At 40.4% G+C, this 22,731-nt stretch overlaps 1 protein-coding gene across 9 annotated transcripts in view; it reads left to right on the forward strand.

Annotated features, from left to right (window-relative positions):
- Window positions 1-22,731, forward strand: part of REPS2 (RALBP1 associated Eps domain containing 2) — a gene marked incomplete at its 5' end in the record, with an annotated part of 232,284 nt that overhangs the window by 112,978 nt on the left and 96,575 nt on the right. For 2 of the 9 annotated variants that reach the window (XM_082864959.1, XM_082864960.1), the window contains 7 exons: window positions 2,640-2,703; window positions 4,706-4,848; window positions 8,191-8,285; window positions 13,214-13,283; window positions 14,750-14,803; window positions 19,210-19,255; window positions 22,341-22,477. In XM_082864959.1, coding sequence (XP_082721085.1) covers window positions 2,640-2,703; window positions 4,706-4,848; window positions 8,191-8,285; window positions 13,214-13,283; window positions 14,750-14,803; window positions 19,210-19,255; window positions 22,341-22,477 — 609 coding nt within the window. The remainder of the gene's footprint in view (window positions 1-2,639; window positions 2,704-4,705; window positions 4,849-8,190; window positions 8,286-13,213; window positions 13,284-14,749; window positions 14,804-19,209; window positions 19,256-22,340; window positions 22,478-22,731) is intronic. The other 7 variants (XM_082864961.1, XM_082864963.1, XM_082864962.1 and 4 more) reach the window with 4 other exon arrangements.

Raw genomic sequence — 22,731 nt, forward strand, 5'->3', positions numbered from 1 at the left:
TCCCTGTCAAAATTCAACTGACTGTAAGTGTGAGGGTTTATTTCTTTACCAATTCTGTTTCACTGATTTGTATGTCTAGCCTAATGCCAATACCACACTGTCTTGATTATTATAGTAAGTATTTGAAATTGGATAGTGAGAGTTCTCCAACTTTGTGCTTTTCAGTTTTATTTGTTTTGATTTCAAGTTTTAGGGATTGTGTTCTTAAAATTTAATTTTTTACTTATATAAAATATTAACACAGTCCTAAAGTTGAGTCTACAAAACAAGCTACATTCAAAGAAGTCTAGTTCCTGTCCCTATCTCCTCTACTTTGTTCCTTCCTTGTTCCTATAGGTAAACATCTTGTTTAATGGCTTATTTGTCTGTTTTTAAAAATAGAAGCAAATACGTGTATGCACATATCTCTCTATGTGTGTGTGTGTTCTTATCTCCGTATTTTCTTAGATAAGTGGTAGCATACTACTTACTCTTTCCTCCCCCTTGCTTTTTTCACTTAATATATTCTGGTGATTACTCTGTAGTCGTATGTAGAGATATTTCTTGTTTCTTCTTACAGATTGTGTGAATGTGCAGTCATTTATTCAGCCAATTCTTTATTGGGATTACTTCTAGTCCTTTGCTATTACATATATTTCTCTTGTAAATAGCCTTCTGCATATGTCTTTTTATATTTTTGTTAGTGTATCCTTGGATAATTTGGAAGTGGGATTACCGGGTCAAATGTGATTTTGCAAAACACCCCTTCTTTGGGGTTGTGCCATTTTGTCACCCCACCAGCATTGTATGAGGTGCCTGTTTTCCCATAGTCTTGTTATCAAAACACGTTATTGAACTTTTGTATTTTTCCCATCTGATAGGCAAGAAATCATGTCTTTGTGTGGCTTTAACTTACAGATGTCTCACGAACAAGGTTGAACATTTTTTTTAATATGATTAAGAGTCAGTTGCATCTATTTCTTTGAACTCTCATAGCTCAATCCATTTTTACAGTGGTTTACTGGTCTTTATTATTTTTTAAAGATCTGTATATATTGGATGTATTAACATTCAGTCACTGATGGATCAATGCTGTGGGTAGCTGTAGTTTACTGGGCTGAGAGACCCCTTGTAAGAAAAAGTCTGGATTCATGGTTTTGATCTTTGACTGCTGACAGCTTTTAAGCCTCCCTTCTACCTCTTCTGCCCCACATGTGGCTCTCGGGTGGATCTGAAAATGGCTGGAGAGAGCAAGGAAAGGAGACTTGTTTGGGGTTTCTCTGTTGCTTGGGGGTGGGGCTGGGGCGAGGGTTCCAGCTCCCCGTTTGAACTTCTGTCAGCACCGAAGGAGGGAGCACCTGGCTTGCTCAAGTGCTCCTTCTCTGACCTCGTTAGCCATCATCTTCCCTGTGGGCGCCACCTAACCACTCTGGGATACTGTGGGCCGACAGTCTCTCTCTACTGTGTGAAGTCCAGGCCAGGTCTCTAGCTGTGGGTTTGAGCCTATTATACTTTGAAGAAAGGAGATCAGGAGGGAAAAAGAAGAATGAAATTAGGGGAGAATGCCTTTCTATGTATAAAATAGCTGGCAAATGGGCTTTCAAGACATTTCTGACAAATGTTTGACAAGGCAAGGAGGCTGCATGGATGGCCAACAGTCCTGGGTCAGCATTATTTCCAGGATGCTCTTGGGGAGAAGGCTCATTCATTTATAGGGTACTTTGTCTTTGATCCTTCATCTATCAAAGGAAAATAAGTCTGCCTTAGGGTCCACTATAATCCTTTGTTTCAAGGCCAGTTAGAAGTCTCGTGCTGGCTAAGGAAAGATTTTTGACTTTATCAGTTTAGAATAGAGTTTAGGGCTTTGATTTGAGTGTTCTTTGTGTTAGACTTGAGGCTTTTGAATTGTGAAACTGTTTTGAGAGCAGAAAGCATAAAAATTTCAATCTCAGTAAGGATTGGGTCTAAACATTTTAAGTGCAATTGGGACTTGAAGCTACGTTACATGTAAAATGAAATGATTACCTGATTTCCATTGATATTGGTAAATTTGCAATGAATAAAGAAAGTAGCAAGAGGTTCCTGGATACGATTCTTGAAGAGCCACCAAGAGATCTTAAATCTCACTGAAACGCTTTCTCAAGATGTCTGTCTTCTTATCTCTAGTATGATGAGATTAATGGTGTTAGTTTTTCTTTTTTGCTGTTTCCTACCGTGATCGTGTATTACTTTTGCATCCGTTCATTAAAAGTGCTCGACAAAAAAAAAAAAAAAACACAAAAAAACACACACACACACACACACACAAATAAAAGTGCTCGACAGATTTTTACTTTGATAATTTTGATAGTTATCTTTTGAATTTTTAGTAAATTTTGCATATTTTTGGAAATAGAAGGAATTCATATAATTTTCATGTCATAATTAAGTATTATGCCGTTAGTTCTTTTGCCCTATTCTAATTTACATACTCTTTTAAAAGCCGTTTGTATGTTGCTTTTAGCCACACAATTCGTAGTTGCTTTGATGAATAATTGTTATATTTGTGGTCATATGGTAGGAATTGCTGAATGAAAAAAATGCTGATTCATTTACATATAAATATAAAAGCTGCTCTAGATAAGTAATTCATGATTTATTTAAACAATGACTCTTGACAGGTTCTGTGGCCAAGAACTTCTTCACCAAATCAAAGCTTTCCATTCCAGAGCTCTCCTATATATGGTAAGTACAGTTAATGCCTCATAGTATCATACTGTTATCCATAGCCATCCCTTAGCTCCTACTTTTGCATTTTAAAAATCTAATCTTTTGAATTTTTTAAAAATCAGACTAAGAGAATGAAAAGAACTTAGATTATTGTTGCTTTGAAGATTAAGTAAGTTATATGAAAAGCACAATGAATAGCGTCTGGCACATACTACGCACTGTTTTGGCTCTTATTTAAAAAGCAATTTCCTAATTATTATCCTTACATAGATGCCTTTTCAGTCTAAGCAGTTGTGTGAGCATATGAGAATTTCCATCTTGTGTGTTTTATTTTCAGATTTTTCTACTTGATGTGGTGTAAGTGACCAGAGAACCTTGAAAAGCTATTCTTTATAATATTTTATGAGGCCAGGTGAACAGAAGTTCCACAAATATTTTGGAATTAAATTAAATTTGACTCTTCTCGCTGCCTCTGAGCTTCGTAAATTTGGCTGGTGTTTATCAGCTGGGCCCTGGTTCAGACTTGCACATGTGGCATGCCCGGTGCTTTGCTGCAGTGCCGGCTCCATCACCGGCTCCAGAAGGGCTGTGCTGGTTGGTCCAGATGGCTCTGTTTGCGTTTATGAAAACGCTCCATACCTCTGTAAACTCCCGGCTGCGTGTGGGCTCTTCTTCCTCAAGACTGGGTGGGAGACCACACTGTGATAAATATATAATTAAAGTATTGGAATATTTATGTAAAACTTTTTTTCATGAGGATTTACAAAAAAATTAGAGTTTAAAATTGCTTGTCATGTTTTGTGCATCATATTGGAAAACTATTCCACTGACACTTGTGAATGCCACCGTATCTGGGATCCTGAGCTGAATTTCGGTTTTTCGGCAATATATTATAGCATTCAAAAAAAAAGTGGCAAGCCTTATTAGGCTTTAAAGCTAGGAAAAAAGAGGAACTATCATTTTGTAAAGAATACAGTCTGTTTTGGCAGAATTCCCAGTCTTAACATTATTGGCATGAGGATTTCTCTCTTTTTGTTGAGACATATCCATGTAAGCTTTGTGGGATTCTCTCCACCCAGTGTTTGAAACAGTTCCCTGGCTCCTCACCTTGGGGAGCTGGTGCTTTCTGAATATTCAAGGGGGACAAGGATGTGAAGGGTCCAAAGGAAAGTTCCGGAGCTTACCTTCCGTGGTTTTTCTTTCAAATAGTAACCCCCTTTCTACTATGATTGTATATGCCTTCTCGCTCTGCTTGTCCTAACACAAGCGTACTCATCTCTCTACACCTAGGAGACTGGTTGAGCTTATGGGGTCTTAGTTACTTTGGCAGATAGGCCCCTGCTTTTCAGTGGGAAACAAGGGCTGAAGCAAAGATAAGCCTTTTCAAGCCTCTCCCTTTCTTCCTTTCTATCTCATCTGGTTCCAGCCTTCCCTAGTTGCTAGTTTTATCTGAAAACATAGTTCAGCCAGTATTTACTGAGCTTACTTGTGTTTTCCCAGGAGGGAATTCTCAAGCAAAGTTTTGATACAACATTTGCAACTTGAAAAGTTCGAGGTTTTTCCTTAAAGCTGAGAAATGAAGTGCTTGTATCTGAGCTTGGGTAACTGAATAATGGCCAGGACACCGGTGAAAGGGCAGGGCCAGCCCTTCCTCTGACTGTTTTGAGCACCAAGTCCGGGGCTGTTCACACAACTCATTTACTGAATGACTGTCAACTAAGTGTGAATTGTGGGCATCGTTTTCCTTTTTGTCCCATAGTGTTTTTTACTTGTGTAGTCTGTTGTAAAACAGATCTATTGGAGAATCTGAAGAATTTCAATTTTTATTTATAAAGTGCCACTCATGCTAGTGGTGTCGAGTTTTCTTCCTCCGTGTGGCCCCCTGAGATTTTATATGGGTTTGGGGACCCTGCAGGGCCTCCACCAGAGAGCCTGGGAGTCATGTTTGCATGTTTGAGGCTGAGTAACTTTCCTTCTGAGCCCCGTGTTAGGCGCTCATAACATCTGCTTTCCTTAGGGAATTGAGCGATGCTGACTGTGATGGAGCCCTGAGCCTGCCGGAGTTCTGTGCTGCGTTTCATCTCATTGTGGCCCGGAAGAACGGCTACCCACTGCCTGAGGGCCTGCCTCCAACTCTGCAGCCAGAGTACCTGCAAGCAGGTAATGCCTCATCATAAATCCTAAACCTTAGGCGTTTCCTTCCAGACCTTGGAAGAGAGTTTTGTTCCTTAAGATGTTGTCCAGACACTCTGTGGAGTCCTTTGTATACACAGTTACTGTTCATTAACTGATATTAGACTCTCACAACTTATAATGTGAGGCATAGGGATGATCTAGCAAATGTGAGTCATCTCTTATCTCCATTCTAGTACTGTCTGGATGGATTTGAACCAAAGCCACGTAACCCTTTCATGAAAATTGTGGACCAGGCAACTACTGAATCCCCAGCTGATAAAAAATTAGGAGGAAGATCTTCCTGTAGAGCCAATGCTGACTTAGCATCTTTAGGCCCAACCCGATGTCCCCGAGTGGCCTTGGGCAACGGAATGGACTAGGAGTCTTGTACCTAATGAAAAAGTTTAAAAATTACATGCAGTGAAATGTATGAAAGGCTCCGATCTTAAATGTACACTCGATTTTTAAAATATGTATCCACCCATGTAACTGCAATCAGATATAGAACATTCTAGCATGCCAGAAAGTTAGAATAGAGCTCTCTTTGTCTTTCTCATTAATAAAACAGTTACCCCCAAATCCTTTGGCTAGGAAAGAGTCATGGTGAGTCCAACCTTTGTATTAACTTCTTTGGAAGATTGAAAAAATTAATAGTGTCTCTTGCCCTTTCAAAGGCAGTGGGCTGATTTCTGATGTGAATTTTATTATTCACAGAAGTATAGCCTTCATCGAAAGGGTCCAGAAATAGCTGGTGCTTTCAACAGACTTTCTCACTTTTTAGAGAGGGCCTCTAAAACATGAGAGCTTAGTCATTGATGATTATTGGCAGGAGGGAACCAGTGTCTAAAGAAAATGTGATTAGTCATGAACAGATCATAAATTTCCTGGTTAGATCTGGAAAGGCCTTAGATTATCTTGTCTTGTCTCCTCCTCATAACGACACTAGATTCAAAGTACCCAGTGACTTATCTAAGTCAGTCTTCGGGTCTCTGACTCTTAAATAAAAAGTCTGTCATTCTGTGTTAGGTAGTGACGGGGTGGAGGCTCAACCAAAAGGAAGAGACTAAGTATGTGGCTGGTGCCAGGGACCGGTGAACATGTTGGGGGAAGCATGACCCATTCTGGAATCTTGCCCAGAGGCCCGCAGATAATGTACAAAGGGGAGGGTTCAGAGAGCAAAAGCTATTACTTGTTTCAGAGCTTGGACTTTGCTAATAGCAGCTGCTTTCTGACTCCAGCGGGCCGTAACTCCAGCGTGTTCCCCTTCCTTACAGTCTGGGGGAGACCCTCAGGGGTCCCCAGGAACTAGTTTGCAGTTGGGCAGCATGACGCACTGCTCTGCTTCCTCTTTAGTGTCTCTCTCTGTGTCCCTGTCTCTGTCTCGCTCTCTCTCCTCCCTCTCTTTCCTGTTTGGGGTCTTGAGGAATGCTGTTTCCTTGTTCTTATGTGGTGTGGCTATGGAACCTAGGCTGGGTGTCATGACTTCTTATTTAAGGAGTCACTTTGTAGGTGTTCAGGTGTTTCACGGAGTGTTTCAAAAGTCACTGATGAAATTTTTAAAGGTCTGAAAGCCCTGAGCAAAAAGTGTATTAACAAAAGAGAAATAGTCTCTTGATTCCTTTACTGCTGCAAATGGCTGCTTTTACCTTGCTTACGCAGTACAGGGGAGTCTAAAAAATAGAGCCTCAGTCAAGAGCATCTCCCTTTATTTTGAATGAAGTCCACCCCCCATTTCTTAATGGCCTTTTATGGAGCATGCATTTATATAGAGACAACTGAAGAAGAATCCATCATATACCCTTCAATTAAACAAAAATTGCACATCATTTCCAGAGTTTGTGGGATTAATCTTAAGTAATAATTAAATAGTTCTAACAAAAACCATGAGAGACCTCATAAAACCCCATTAAACTTAGTGATAGTATGGCAAACCCTAAGGGTTTAGTAGTTGACTTTTAAATGGTTTATTAACCTTGTTTATTTTTGTATTTGGTTCAAGAAAATGGCCAGAACTCTTTGGGTCTTCTCTGTGCTTTTTAATTGTTTTAAATACATTTATTTATTTTATTTTTGGCTGTGTTGGGTCTTTGTTGCTGCGAGCGGGCTTTCTCTGGTTGCGGCGAACAGGCTTCTCATTGCGGTGACTTCTCTTGTTGCGGAGCACGGGCTCTAGGCACGCGGGCTTCAGTAGTTATGGCTCACGGGCTCAGTAGTTGTGGCTCGCGGGCTCTAGCGCAAGGCTCAGTATTTGTGGCGCAAGGGCTTAGTTGCTCTGCGGCATGTGGGATCTTCCTGGACCAGGGCTCGAACCCACGTCCCGTGTTGGCAGGTGATTCTTAACCACTGTGCCACCAGGGAAGTCCCTGCCAATCTATTTTTAACATTTGATTCAAAAAAATGTTTTTAAACATGGCACTAAAATTTTGATTTCTTAATAGCTGGTCTTGACAAATTTGATTTGTAGCTTCTGTTTACTGTCTACCCCAGTCTGCTTTTCCTCTTTGGAATAATGACAATTTTCCTAGTTGTTGAGACATTTTTTTTTACTTACTTTGTGACAAAAGTGGTGAAACAGAATCTGTTTCTAAGAAATAGTGTGAGTGTTCAGTGTTAGCTTACCAGGTAGGATGGTTTTTCTTATGCTGATCCACTCAGCTACCCAGCTAACAGCTGCTGTCACTATACTATGTTGGAAGAAACCCATAATGTGATTATCTCATTGTTATAAATCAGGAAGAACTTGTGTTCTTATTTTTGTTATTCCTGCTAACCAAAAGAAATGAGTACTTCATAAAGCTTTCTTCGGCACATATCATTGTAAGATCTTGTCTATTTACTTCCAGTAGTAATAGCTAAAATGAAGTATTTCCTCAGTTAATGTTTATGGTATTCAAACTATCACCATAGTTACTGCCATTTTAAAATGCTGCTAGTAGCTTAGTTGAAACTGAAGTATTGTGATAGTGATGGTTAAGGTGGAAAATGACTTCTGTGTTACAACATGAAATGCTGACAGCATGGACCTTCCAGCAGGAGTGCTGGCAGTTCAAGCCCCTGCTCTTCATTTACTGGCTCTCTGACCTTGACTAAGGTGCTTACCTTCGCTGCTCCTTAGTTTTATTGCGTGTAAAGTGGGCATGGCAGAAGTACTAGCTTGTACACGTAAAGAACTTGAAATACTACCTCAGCGTGATTAGTGCCATCTCTCGCATATAGGAGCTGGCTGATTTTGTTGCTCTATTTACCAAGCACAGAAAAGCTGCTAGGAAACAATGGCCACCATGACTGTAATATATATTCTTATGCATTCTTTTTGTTTCTTCTTAGCCTTTCCTAAGCCCAAGTGGGAGTGTGCGTTATTTGATTCTTATTCTGAGTCAGTGCCAGCAAACCAACAACCCCGTGACTTGAATCGGATGGAGGTAAAAGATCTTCATATGTTAATAAGTAAGGATGTGTGTACTATTAAATCCATTAGCTGATTGTTCTTTACAAACTCTGGAAAATTTGCTTTCGTAACGATTTCTCTTAATACTTAGTACTTACTTTGGAGCTCAGCATTTCAAATCTAGACACCAGATATATCTATAATTATCTTTTTTTCTCTTCTCCCTAAAATTAGATTTGGTGAAGAAAGCAAAGTAGCCTCTTGACCTTCTAGAGGTGAAATTTAGGTATAGCCAAACTAAGCCAGGAAAACGTAAGCCAGGTTATTTGCTTCAACCGAGCTTTAATTTTGAAGTAAACATTGTAAAGTTGTATTTTTAGCAGCTGATTATTAACAAGGTGTAATGAATCAGAACAGTTTTGAGAGGAGGTTTGAGAACTGTATATGAGGGCCCCAGATCACATTGAAAGCTGCCTGATTTGGATGGTCCTCAAGAGAAACCCGAAGAATTCCTATAACGTTGGGCCACTGATGCAGGGGCTTAACTGTGTGCTTTAGGGGTCCTTATGGTTATTGTTAATATCAGCACTTTCGTCACCGTCACCACCATTATGATTGCTGTGATGACAACTTATGATATCTGCTGTTCCCAACCTGAAAAAAGTCTGGAAATGTTTCATAAATGGAGGTTTGTTCATAGGCTCCTATTACAGTGCTCCGACGTTGCAAGATGATAGAAGTCAAAGGCAGGATACAGGGCCATTTAAAAAATTTCTTGTGATTGTGTGTGATTATTTATTCTTTCCCACAAGGCTCTCGTGCCTGTAGTGCATGTTGTGGATGCCATCCTCTGCTCTTCTCTGAGCGAATCAAGCCTGCTTCTGCTGCGCCCCCTCTGATAACGTCTCTCTTGGCCTCTCTACTGCTCTTTGAGTCATAGCCTCCGTGTTCCTTTCCTCAGCAGATTTCTACTCTTGGGAAGGAGATAAAGTGATTTCAGGTGGAGTGATAGAGGTGCATTCTAAGAGTTTTGGCTTTTTCAATTTCTTTTTCTGTAGAATGTGTATGATGGTGAAGCAAGTATGATTGTCAGTCACTTTTCCCGGCCCTCGGTGTACTCTGGGGTTGCTGACAGTGTACGGAGAAGTTTGTCAGGCCAGGACAGACATCTCTACAACTGTCTTATGCAGTTGCCCTGTTTTATTTTTTTTTGTTTGTTTTGGTTTGTTTTTTGTTTTATTTAAAAATTTTTTTTGCTATGGGTACCCCTGCTTGTGTAAAATTATGTTGTTGTTAGGTGATTTACTAAAAACGTCATAATTCACATTTTTTCTAGTTAAACATTTTGTTCCAACTTGCCATGCTATCAGATGGTCTTTGCTTTTCCAACAGAGATAAATAATGCTGTTTGTTTTTGGAGAAATTAATTACTGACTCCCGTTGCTGTTCTTCGTGCACTCACTTATCATCTCTAAAAGGAAAGGAGCAAATATCTAGGTGTCTGTGAAGCCTGGAAATGGAGATATTTTAAACACAGGAGTGCATGCTTGGAGTTTATTTTATTTTATTATTATTATTTTTTGGCCACGCCACATGGCTTGTGGGATCTTAGTTCCCCAACCAGCGATTGAACCTGGGCTCTCGGCAGTGAAAGCGTGTAGTCCTAACCACTGGACTGCCAGGGGATTCCCCAGGCTTGGAGTTTAGATAGATCTTGGTACCAGCCCTGTGAAGGATGACTCCGTAAAGGTGTTTGTTGTGAATGGAGCTATAGCTGAGTCAGGTCTTGAGAAGTTTGCTCAGCAGTACATCTTTTTCTAAAGACAGCAGAGCTGTACCATGTACTTATTTCCATCAAGAATTAAAGATTATAATTTCAGGGACACTTGTCTTTAGCAGTGCTTCTTAGGTTACTGGATTTCTTTCTTTTGTAAACAGGCTTATTGAGATAAAATTCATATACCATATTCATCTAAAGTATACAATTTGTATAAAGTATTCAGTGGATTTTTTTATATTGACAGTTGTGCAACCAGCACTATAGTCGAATTTTAGAACATCTTCATCACTCCAAAATGAAAACCTGTACCCATTAGCAGTCATCTACTGTTCCCTGCTTCCCCCAGCCTCTAGTAATCATTAAGCTATTTTCTGTCTCTGAATATGCCTATTCTGGACATTTCATATAAATAGAAACGTAAAATATGTGGTCTTTTGTGACAGGCTTCTTTCACTTAGTATAATGTTTGCTTTTGATTTTCCAGTTTTATTGAGATAGAGTTGACATATAGCACTGGATAAGTTTAAGGTGTACATACAGCAAAATGATTTGACTTACATACATCTTGAAATGATTACTGTGTTAAGTTTAGTGAACATCCATCATCTCACATAAATACGCTATTAAAGAATTAGGAAAAAAAATTTTTTCTTGTGATGAGATCACTTTGTGTAATGTTTTAAAGTTCATTCACATTGTAGCATGTATCAGTGCTTCATTCCTTTTTATTGCTGAATAGTATTCCGCTGTATGGATACTAACACAATTTTTGTTGGTCCATTCTTGGTCTGATGGACATTTGGGTTGTTTCCCCTTTTGGGCTGTTAGAAAAAATGCTGCTCTGAATGTCCATGTACAGGTTTTTGTATGCACGCGTTTTCACTTCTCTTGAGTATATATTGAGGAGTGGAATCATTGGATCATATTGTACCTTGTGTTTAACTTTTTGAGGAACTCACAAACTACTTTCCAGAGCAGCTGCACCATTTTACATTCCTCCACCAGCAGTGTATGAGGGTTCCAGTTTCCCCATATCCTTGTTAACATTGGTTATTATCTGTCTTTTTGATTTTAGTCACCCTAGTGGGAGTGAAGTGGTATCTCGTGGTTTTGATTTGGATTTCCTAATGACTACTGATATTGAGCATCTTTTTGTGTGCTAATTAGCCATTTGTATGTCTTCTTTGGTGAAATATCTATTCCTATCCCTTGTCCATTTATAAACTGGGTTATTTATTGAGTTGTAAGTGTTCTTTATATATTCTGGATATAAATCTCTTATTAAATGTATAATTTGCAAGTATTTTTCTTTGTTTTTCCCTCCCTTTCTTGATAGTATCCTTTGTAACACAAATGTTTTGTATTTTGATGAAGTTCAGTTTATCTAAGTTTTTTCTTTTTTTGCTTTTGCTTTTGGTGTCATATCTAAGAAACCATTGCCTAATACAAGATCATGAAGGTTTATTCCTATGTTTTCTTCTAAGGGTTTTATAGTTTTAGGTCTTACATTTAGGTCTGTGATCCATTTTGAGTGAATTTTTATATATGCCGTGAAGAAGAGGAGCAACTTCATTCTTTATTTTTATATGGATATCGAGTTGTCCCAGCATCATTTATTGAATAGACAATTTTCTCCCACTGAATTGTTTTGTACGCTTACTGAAAATCAGTTGACCACAAATTTAAGGGTTTATTTATGGATTCTCAATTCTAGTCCATTGATCTATATGTCTGTCATTATGTGAGTACTACAGTGTCTTGATTACTATAACTTTCTGGTAAGTTGTTCTTCTTTTTCAAGAATATTTTTGCTATTCTGGGTCCCTTACATTTTTATATGAAATTTACAACCAGCTGGTCAAATTCTGCAAAAAAGCAAGAAGGATTGCTTCAAATCTGTAGATGGATTTAGAGAATATTACCATCTTAACAATATTAAGTCTTCTGACCATGAGCACGGGGTGTCTTTCCTTTTATTTAGATTTTAAAAATTTCTTTCAACAGTGTTCTTTTGGATTTCTTTTTATCCATATTTTCTACTCCTAAATTATTTTATTCTGCTAAGGATCTGGATTACAATCCACGTGGGACAAGAAAATGAAAGAAGGGCGCTGTTGAGATACATTCTCTGTTCTAAATTACATCTGGAGGCTTCACTGTAATGCCAAGAATGACTTGCCTGTGGATGGCTAAGCCCTAGATCAGGTTACCACCAAGCAGTATTCTAACTCCATTCTTTGAAACAGTTTGGAAACAGAAGTATTGCTTAGGTCTCTTGGGCTGTTCAGATTCTGAGAGGTAAACCAGTTAACCTTTTGGAGCACCGGCTAACTCCAGGAATTTACCCTACTTCTTTAAGTTTTAAAATTTATCTTTATTTGATTTTTTTAATATGTTTAAAATAAAAAGAATATCAAAAGGCATATAATGGCAAGTTCTCCTCTTATCCCTATCCCCACCTACCAATCACCCTTCAATTTTTATATATCTTTCTAGAATGTGTTTACATATATATATCAACTATGAATATGTATTATCCTTTAATCTTATCAGAGGACAGAGTCCATGTTAATTGAGAGTGTAGAAGAAATTATAGTAAGTAGATTTTACATAGAATTTTAAACTAATCAATACTTGATCAATTTGGGTATTCATCTTCTTAGTGTAAGTGAGGACTTCTTCCTTCAGTGAGTTAGCAGAAAATTTTGTTCTGCTCATCAGTAAAATTCTCTTATTCCATAACAAGGAGGCTGTTTGAATCAGGGTTGAACACCCTCTACATAAGAGATCCTGGCAAATACCCATGTGATGGGGCCACTTGTCAGAACCTCTCTCTGCTTGTGAGAAAGTACCTAGAGCACAGGTTTGTTCTTGACTGGAGTCGTGGGCAAATGCTCCACAACTCTGGCTGAGTCCCACACCAGATTGAGATATAATGTGTGGTCTACACATGTACTTCAATCTAAGTCATTATTTTTTCCCTCTGTGTATATAAATTTTTCAATACAAATTAACTTATACCCCACTAGAAATCTAAAAAATAAAATAGTATTAAATGTCAGGGTTTATGGGAGACAGAAATATTGGCAAGATACATAGCTTTTAAAAACATTTGCATCAGATGTGCACATCACTTCATTTCCATTCCAACCCATATTATTAATTTACTTTTCTTTTCCAAGAAGCTATCTATTAAAGACATGGCCGACTTTCCTGTCCCTACCCAAGATGTGACTGGTGATGACAAACAAGGTATGGAAAGAATGAGTTTTCTCCCTTTAGGGACATTTTACCTTATATATATTTTTAATCTACTTCTCTTGGAGTGGCTGGCTTCTAGAGCATCTGAGGACTGTTCTCTGTATATGAAAACATTTGGATGGATTAAGTAGTTCCAGTTGCTGTGACGAAACTATAGTTCATAAAGTGGTAACAAGACCTTGAGTGTCCACAGCCCTTCGGTTATGACCCTGTGCTCACTGCTGACCCTCAGGCTACTCCAACACCTTTTATTGGAATCTGGTCGTACTAATTAGGAAATGACTAGAAGCTGAACGGTTTGTGAGCATAACATCTTGTGTTGGCAGATGTGATCCCAGAATGTCAATATACATGCACATTTGTACACAGGTCTAATCCTCGAGGAAGTTACCTTCTGGAGAGAGTTTCTACCCCTGGGCTTTATTCTCTGTGACTTTGTGGGTGTTGGGTTGTGATGATTTGCTTATCTTACTGGACGGGTGAGAGCAGTGCAGCACGGTGTTCCGTGTTACAGCTAGCATCAAGCACAGGGATGAGTTGGCCAGGGACTTATCTAGAAGAGCAGGAGGAACACCCCACCTCCTGCCATACTTCTATATAATGCTTTATAATCTATCAGGTCCTTCCTCATGCACTGTATTATTCAGTCCTCACAAAATGGAATGGAGGCTGGTATGTTTTATCACATAAAATATAGAGATGAGTAAACTAAAGTTCAGGCAGTATGAATTATTTGCTCAGTAAGAAAAAGAGCAGGGATAAGAACCAAGATTTTCGAATTCTCAAGCCCGTATTCCTTCTATTATCTGATATTGATTCACTGCCCATGAATGAAAGGCTTATCTGAAGGGACTAAAAATCAGTGAAGCTATTTCAGGTTTTGTTATCATGACCTGCCATGGATGTAGCTTTGTATGGGAGTTAAACATGAAAAATGTTTCCCATTAGGAAATAATAATTGCATGCTCTCTGTTTCAGTATTTGCTCAGGAGAGGCAGGCCGACCTAGATGTTATCTGTGGCAGCAAGTACTCTGATTACTGTCTTTACTAGTGGGTCTTAGCCTTGACTACCCATTGGAATAACCTCGCGAGCTCTAAAAATCCTGAATCCTGGCTCTCACTCTCAGAGAGGTCCTTGTATCTTTGCTCTGGATGTCAGGAAAGAAACGGGGAAATTTGATACTTCCTGGTAATACTCCTCCCAGCCACTAGAGGCACTCTCTCTGGAACATTGAAAATACCTCTGCTCTCTGTAGGAGGAGAACCTGTTACCATAGTTTAGGAGACTTTTATTGTTTTAGTAAGTGCTATAGCAACTTATAGAGGTTTGTAACACCGTTTTCATAAGTGATGACTAGGGGTTCTTTGTTTTAATGTAATGTGTCTGAGACATAAATTTTTTTTTTCTTTACTTTTCCCTCTCTTGTTCTTTAAAAACAAAACGAAACACTGCTAGCTTTGAAGAGTGCTACGGATGAAGCCTTACCAAAGGATATGTCTGAGGATTCAGGTAGGAGAAAACCAATTTAATATATTTTTAATGTAGTTATTTCTTAAACAAACAAACAAACCAAAACAACCCTGTAGTTTCAGTGAGAAAACTGGTACATCTGTGATAGTATATATATATATATATATATATATATATTTCTGTCCAAATATTTGTCTTGTGTTTTATTCTAAGGAAACCTTTTGGTTTCCTTTTTACTCCTCCCCTCTTCTCAGGTATGAGAAGAGGGTGATTTCTTTTTAATTTCTGAATATAGGTTTCACTGAAAGGATTTCTCAGTTTGAATCGAGGGTCTCATTGTCACTAAGTATAAAATTGTGAAGGCTTGGATTTGGGAAGATTTCAACAAGCCATTGTGATTTCTGTGTAGAGTAAGCTGATGGGGTGGATTAATGGGAGGCTCACAGGTGAAACTTTCCATTTCCAAAGCATAAATCTCAAACGCTTTCATTATGCTTCGCCACCAAGAAGGCAGGTAAATGTGCTTACACATGGAGTGGATTCCAAGGAGAGGAATAAAAGTCGTATTTGCCCAGGTTCTTGGAGAGTCAGAACTGTGTCTGGGAACCATGGAGATGGTCGGGCCTGTGGCCTCAGCTTTCTCGACAGAGCCATCACTGAACCAAGATGAACCTAGCTGAGAACAAACTGGCTAGGGATGGCATTACTGTTTGGAGCTCTGGTTATGAGCACATGAAAGAAGTTGCTGCTTTCTCTTTTAGTGTTATCTCTCTTAATATTTCATAAGTAAATCATGTTTGTTTTGGTTTACTAGCTATCATCCAGGCTTCATTTTTTTAAAGTTGGAACGAAGGAATCAATATACATCGAGGCTTATGCTACAGTACAGTATTTCCCAAACACTAAGTTCATTTAAGGTTTAAAAGAGAGAGGGGTAGAGGGAGAGAGAGGGACGGAGGGAGGGAGAATGAATATGAACGAGAATATATGATTGATTGCAGTGATAAGGCCTAAGAATCTGTATTTTTAGGCAGCCCCTCCCTCCCAGGGGGTTCCAATGTTCAGCCTATTTTGGGAACCACTACCTCTAGAAAGTGACGTTAAGAAATAGAAAATTAAGATCGTAGATCAACTGTGACTCCAAAAGTGGTAGGAATTCTCAAGCCTAGTTTTGGCTTTTGGAACTGATTCAGGTTCCTTCATCATAGACGGAAATGCTCTATTTGTGTAGGACAGATGCCTGAGGTAGGTACTTTCCAACTCTAATTTCTGGAAATGAAGTGGATACATCCTAGTTTTTGTAAACTTCATGTTATGGTATCAGTAAAAGTTATTTAAATTTGGAGAGTTAAATTGTGCTTCTCCAACAGCCTTTTAGGCTAATAACTCTTCTATTTTTTCCATGAGCATTTCGTGTTCTCTGGGACATGAGCTTTAGATGTCATTGTCAACATTCCTTCATTGAATGGGGCATGGCGTCACCAGACAGAACCTATCAGGGTGTGCGTGCCACAGTACATGAAGTATATCTGAATTTGTTTCACATTCTGTCTGGGAGCATGCTATGTGGTTTCTGATTTGTTCTTCCCTTTGCTGCCCTTTCTGGAGTGGATATGAGGGAATCCCTCATCTGAAAACGTATTTAATACCCTCTTTTCCGGGGAATGTTTGGATTCCTAGCGGGAGACACGAGAGTTTCAAGGTGGTGGTTTCTAATTCTGGAAGGCTGTCCATGCCGTGTGGGCAGTTCACCTCAGTTGAGTTGCCGCCTTCTGGAGAATTAAACTTTAGGCTTGCCCTCCTATCCTGTTTCTGTTTCCTGGAAAGATGACATGCCTGGAGTGTTCTAGGAAGTTCTCGTTCTTCTTCCCTCTGCCCAGCTCAGTGAGAAGCTGTGATCCGCCCGTGGGCTTCTGCCTGGATTCTGACCCAACCTGCCCTTGCCATTTTTGTGGATATTCACATGCTCCAAATGCTGAGTCTGACACTCAGGGGCTTGGAGGCTGATGGAAGACTTAACTAAAATCGTGTTCTCCAGCTTTTTCTGATCTCGAACCTGTGGAAGCTTACCAGCCCTGCCTGGGATCTCATTTCCCTCTTTTGCTCTTCCTTCCACAGTGGGTGGTGATAACCATGATAATAGTAATGGTGGTGAAGAAAATGTGGTGGCTTACAGATGGGATATGGGACTCTGTCATCAGGGAACGCGGTATTCCTTGTTACATATTTTTCTCATAGACCCTTACCCTTTTAAGTACTGAACATGTACATATTAGTGGAATCTGATGGATTTCTTAGCTAATGGCACATTCTAGCCTAATTCAAAAGGCTATACTGCACCGTGGCCATCTTTTTCTGTGTGTCTCTAGGTCCTGCCGAGGGCGTCGGGCCTGCTCACCCTCACGCTGTAGTCTTCAGCCTGCTGTTGGTGATTCTCATAGCTGCCCAGTTGCTGGCAGCCACCCCTTGGTCTCTCTTTCCATTCCCTGCACCCACCTGCACCTCCCATGCTGTCCTAGAAGGAACTGAATTTCAAAACCAGATTTCTAATCTTGAAAAATTAGGAACACCCTACAGCAGTAATACGTTGCAATTCTAGAATACATTTAAGTTTTTAAAGCGCCTTCACTTTCTTATCTCTCTGAGTGAGAAAGGGGCCTCATTTTTATTATCTTCATTCTGTAGGTGAGGAGACTGAGGTTCACAGAGGTCACAGCTAGAGAGGGTCGTGGCCAGGAGTAGCCCCTGGACCTCAGGACTCCTAGCCTGGTCTCCACGGCTCAGCCACACCCATCACGCCATCTGCCTGCCTATCTCTCACCAGCAGGGTTCCCCGCTCCTTCCACACCCATCCCTCCCCCCCACCATCCCCGGCACAAAGACAAAGATAGTGGCACTGGACAAAGGAAGTAACGGTTACCGCGGTCTGGTTTGGGGAACAGTGTTTTAAAATGGCTGAGACTTCTGCCCACATATTTCTGGGAAGCAGTGGGGCCTGAGAGAAGCGGGCTGGAGCCAGCCGTGGGCGGCCCGCTTGGAGGGTGGCCCTCAGCCCCGTGGTGGGTGGCCCTTGCAGCCCCAGGTGGCCCCAGGTAGCCTGCTGGGCTGGAGGAGAGGCTCTCTTGGGCCGCCATCTTTTGCCGCCAGGGGGCTGGAGCAGGGGAGGTGGTTGTCCATCTTCGTGTGGGCGCACGAGACCGGCCAAGGCAGGCTCACACTGCTTGGGCCTCCCGTGCTTCTCGGGGCTCCGGCAGCCTTTCAGTGGTTTGCAGTTAAAAGGTGCTCGTGTCCTCACTCCAAGAAGCCAGAGCGCTTCAGTTGGGAGAAAAGCACGTCTTCTATAGCTGACTGAAGCTAAGGGGACGTGTGTTGCTGGTTTGCTTTGGGCCTTGTTAGCATCTCAGCTCCGCATTCTGCCCTGCTTATCCAACCCAAGGAGTTTAATGATCGTCAGAAATCCAGCATGCTTCATACCAAGGAGGGGTTTTATCTTTGGAGTAATGTTAAAGAGGATGGCATCATGCAGTGCGACATTTTCTTTCCGGAAAAATTTGTGCGAACAGTATACAAACTATATTCTCCTTGCTCCTAGTTAGTAGCACTTTTTCTTTGAATGTTTATGACATTTTATGATGAAAAATTTGCAACGTTTGCAAAACCTTAGCACAGCTAGTGGTTTCTAAAGTTGTCTTCCACAGAGGATTGAAGACGTAAAAAGAGGATTAATGTTTTTGTAAGTATTTCTCATTACTCCCAACAACTTATGATGGGAAAGTAGGCTCCATGTGTGTTGGTAGTGAGCAAGCTAGTTCATGATTTAAATTGGAGAAGGAAAAGTTGTATGGTTGACAAAATATTTTAATGATTTCACTTCATAATATTCTCTCTACGATTTGGGACACAAGAATATTTTCTTATAGGAAAAGCTGCATAGATCATTTAGACTTAACTGTGGGACTTTGATTTCTTGTGGTCATGTGGTCCTGGTGGTGTATTTTAAGAAAATCTTAAAATATGTAGCCCAATACATTTCTTCCTAGCCTTCAGGGGAGACTGGTTCAAAATCTATTATTACTAGGCTATCATGATAGACCAAGAAACCCTCAAGTCTGAACCCATCATTGTATAAATAGATAACCTCTTGAGAGAGTTGTCTTTTAGGCCGGAATTGGTTCATTAATCAACTTCGATTTGAGAATGGCTTCATGGCTAATGCTCTGATGAGAGGAAAAATATGTTGGTTTTTCTTTCTTTTTAATCGTGCCTTTAGCTTTAGAAATAAAATTATGGAATCACAAAAATGTGGAAGCGGTCAAGTTTTCCACATGGATACCTGTACCTCATGTTTACCTGTTGATGTGTTCTGTACTAGCCCAGGTGCTGCTTAAAACCTGTTTAACTGCAGACATGAAACCCAAGCAAACAACAACTAATCTTTGTTTCAGCCACTCCTAAGGATTCCAACAGTCTCAAAGCAAGACCAAGATCCAGGTAGTGTTTGTTTAACTTCTACTTGAATGCCCTTTGTGCCATGCCCCTGACTAGAAATAAACCTCCCAACCCAAAATCTTTTCCCTTGAATTTGAAGCTTAGGATGAGGGTGAGTTCACTCGTCATGAGGGGCCTGACTGGAGCCCGCAGTGCTGCTGGGGAGGTGCTTAGTTTCTGGGTTTGTTGGTGCTGGGAGAGGGGCTGCTGCTCTCCGGCCACCTAACACAAAGAAGGGGCAATGTGATGTGACCCTCTTGCTGCAGGATGATAACGAATAGGGGGGAAGTAGCTTTGGAAAGCGGGAAATACCGTTAAAAGGTAACTAACATTGAAATGTCCTATCATGACAAGGTGCACACCAAAGAACAGGAAGTCTGGGGGATAAAATCTAGAGTAGGGAACTAAAATGCTTCGGCAATTTCAGTGCAGCTCGGAACTTCAGGTAAGCAGTGTTTGTGGACTGTTTCATCCTCTTAGAGCCTCTTCTCAACTTCACAGTTTTTAAGTCAGTAGAGGTTAGTAGAAGAGGGAGAGCCAGTAAGGCAGTGCTGTGGTTGACATCAGACATCAGAAGGGAGGAATGAAGAGAAATACAGACGCTCATAGAAATATTAGGACCTCAAAGAGGGGAAATGGTGTTGAGACTGCTCTTTACCAGTAGACTGCAGTGGGAGACAGGATGCTACGTGTGTGTTTTCCAAGTTTTGCTTTGGCTCTTAGTGACTTTTTTCCTCCTTTGCCTGCTAGATGTATTCCTGAGAAAGTGAATTTAAATCGGATCGTATTTTGTATGCTTGCAATATTGCCAATTTAAGGAGCTCTCGTCTCCTTGTAAGTCAAAGAGTTACCCCTTGTAGAAGGTACAGATATCTGTGTTCATATTTTTAAAAATAATAGGTACACTAATTCGTTTTGGTAGGAAAAGAAGTTATAGTTCCTGTTTCTCTCAATGGCCACCACATTTGCTCATCCTGTTTTTGAAGGATGAATGGATCTTTTACAAGCTAGTCCGTGCTGGCTTTAGGATGTAGGAATAGTAACATTTATCTGCCTTCATAGTAGGCAAACCCTTCTCTGAATGGCAGAAATTGAACCTCACAGTTTTTACTTCTGCTGGCTTCCTCTCAAAGCGAGTGAAATGACAAAATCTCAGTCACATATTCTATTATTAGTATCTCTGCTAAACTTTATATACGATTCTTTTAGGGATTGGTCTCTTGGTCTAATTTGGATGTTTTTGTTTTCACTACACCCAACTGGGTCCTTACTGAGACCGTGAGAATTAAATTATTTTAATCCTCCTTTTTAGAATAATAAAGCCATGTAGAAATGTAAGGGAAAGGAAAATCACCCTTCTAACACTGCTACGTTCATCATTTTGTTGATTCCCTGCACATTTATGTTTTAATTGGTTGCAGTCATAGTTTTACTGTATCACTTATTGGATATTCATTTAACTTTCCATATAAAAATACAAATACGCAGGTTATATATGGAAGTAAAATGGAATAAGATGTAGTATGAGATTGTGTGCTCAATTATATGTATGTGTGTATATATACACACGCACACACATGATTTATACATGTACACATTATTTTCTCTCTCTTGAGTGAAAAATGTCACTAGAGCTGTATCTGACATAGAAAGTTCTTTCTAGCCAGGGTCTCTAATTTCCTTTTTTTAATCAAGAGTTTCCATTTGAAAACTTTGTTGTCCTTTTCTATGGATTCCCTTTTATTCTGGTTGAAAGGATCAGAGCACCCTTCCTGCTAGTTCCTGCCTGCCTTTGTCTTGCCTGTCTTGCCAGTTGTGTTACAGGGACCACCCCAGAGCATGTCACATGCCATTATGGTGGCTTTATTAAAGATTGCAACCTTGCATGACAAAAAACCTCTGGACTACCACAAAGAAACCTTGAGGAAGTTATTCAGGAAAATAAGAACTTGCTGTGTCAAAACCAGCTTTACTAAGAACTGAAGTTGCTTAATAGTAATGGATAGATTCTAATTTCCTGAGTGCCACTGTAATAGCTAAATACCAAGGCACTTTTCTGAGTTTAATTTATCTGTAGGACACATCTCTGATCAAAGGTCATTTTCTTCTTTGACAGGAAGTTAGCTCAGAAGCTGAATAGAACAGACATAAGATGTACACATGAGCTTCTTAGAAAATCATATTGGGAATTCATCCGCAAACTTATTCCTAACCGATAGAGTAATGTACTGAGTTGAATTAATTTAGAAAATAAGTAGGGCTCTAATATATAGTCTAGCTGTGCCCCAAGTTTTCTTCCCTGGCTCATAGGCAGGCAGTCTCAGAACATTTTAAAGATATAATTTAGAAACTGAGACTGGAATTTGAATGAAACCTATGTAACCTTCTAGCTATGTGACCTTTAGCAATTTACTTAGTTCCTTTTTCATTAAATGCCGTGAATTGGAGTTATAATCTCTGAAATTGCCTAGTTAGCTCCTGCCTTGTTACAGATTGAGAGAGAAGGTTAAGAGGAGGCTTTTGCTTTGAAAATTTCCCCAAACCTGTATTTCTCATGGTAAGACAACCAAGGCCCCTCAACCTGACTGATGTGTGTTTTCCTCTCCTGAATTTCATTTGTGGCATATTCCGTTGAACATTTGATTCTTACTCTCAGCTTATCTGTCCCAGTTCCATATGTGCCTGTTATCACGTTTGCATGTAAACAGGAGAAGGGTTCTGCGGTCAGTTAATACCATGAAGCCCTTCTATTAAAGTATGGAAGTACCTGAGTGGAAGGGTTTACGTGTTATTAACAATTCCAATCGAAATGGATTTGAATTTACAGAAAGCGTTCCCTCTGGGGTAAGTTCAGGTCTAAGGTATAATAAGAGCAAAGAGTTTAAAAAAGGTTGTGACTCAGGGTTGGGGGTTGGGCGCTTGTTGCAGCTGGTGTGGTATCCAGGGGGCAGCACCGTGTCTGGCTCCTCCCGGAACTCAGCAAGCCTTGGCAGTCGCTTTGCCTTTTGTGGGTATTTTCTGTTTCAGCCCAGTTTCAGAGAGTAAAGCTTTGCTGTCTGCCTTCTGACCTTCCCTTATTTTGCTGCAGATCCTACTCTAGCACCTCCATAGAAGAGGCCATGAAGAGGGGCGAGGACCCTCCCACCCCGCCACCGCGGCCACAGAAAACCCATTCCAGAGCCTCCTCCTTGGATCTGAATAAAGTCTTCCAGCCCAGTGTGCCAGGTGAAGTGCCCCTCTGCGCCCCAGCCCTTCCCTTTCCTGTTGGAGTCATTGGATGGGTGTCACTACAGAGGCCTCTGTGGGTCCAGAGAACGAGCAGACCTGGCCCAGACGGCCTTCACGTGGCTGGCACATAGATATCACGTGTGTCTGGAGCCTTGCCCACACTTGCTATGGACCAGGAATTATGAAATTCTGTACCCAGAGGATGAAAATGCTTCCTCCCCAGACAGTGCACTGAGTGTGTGGCCAGGGTC

The sequence above is a fragment of the Leucopleurus acutus genome, assembly GCF_964270905.1.
Source record: "Leucopleurus acutus genome assembly, chromosome: X".
Lineage (NCBI taxonomy): Eukaryota > Metazoa > Chordata > Mammalia > Artiodactyla > Delphinidae > Leucopleurus > Leucopleurus acutus.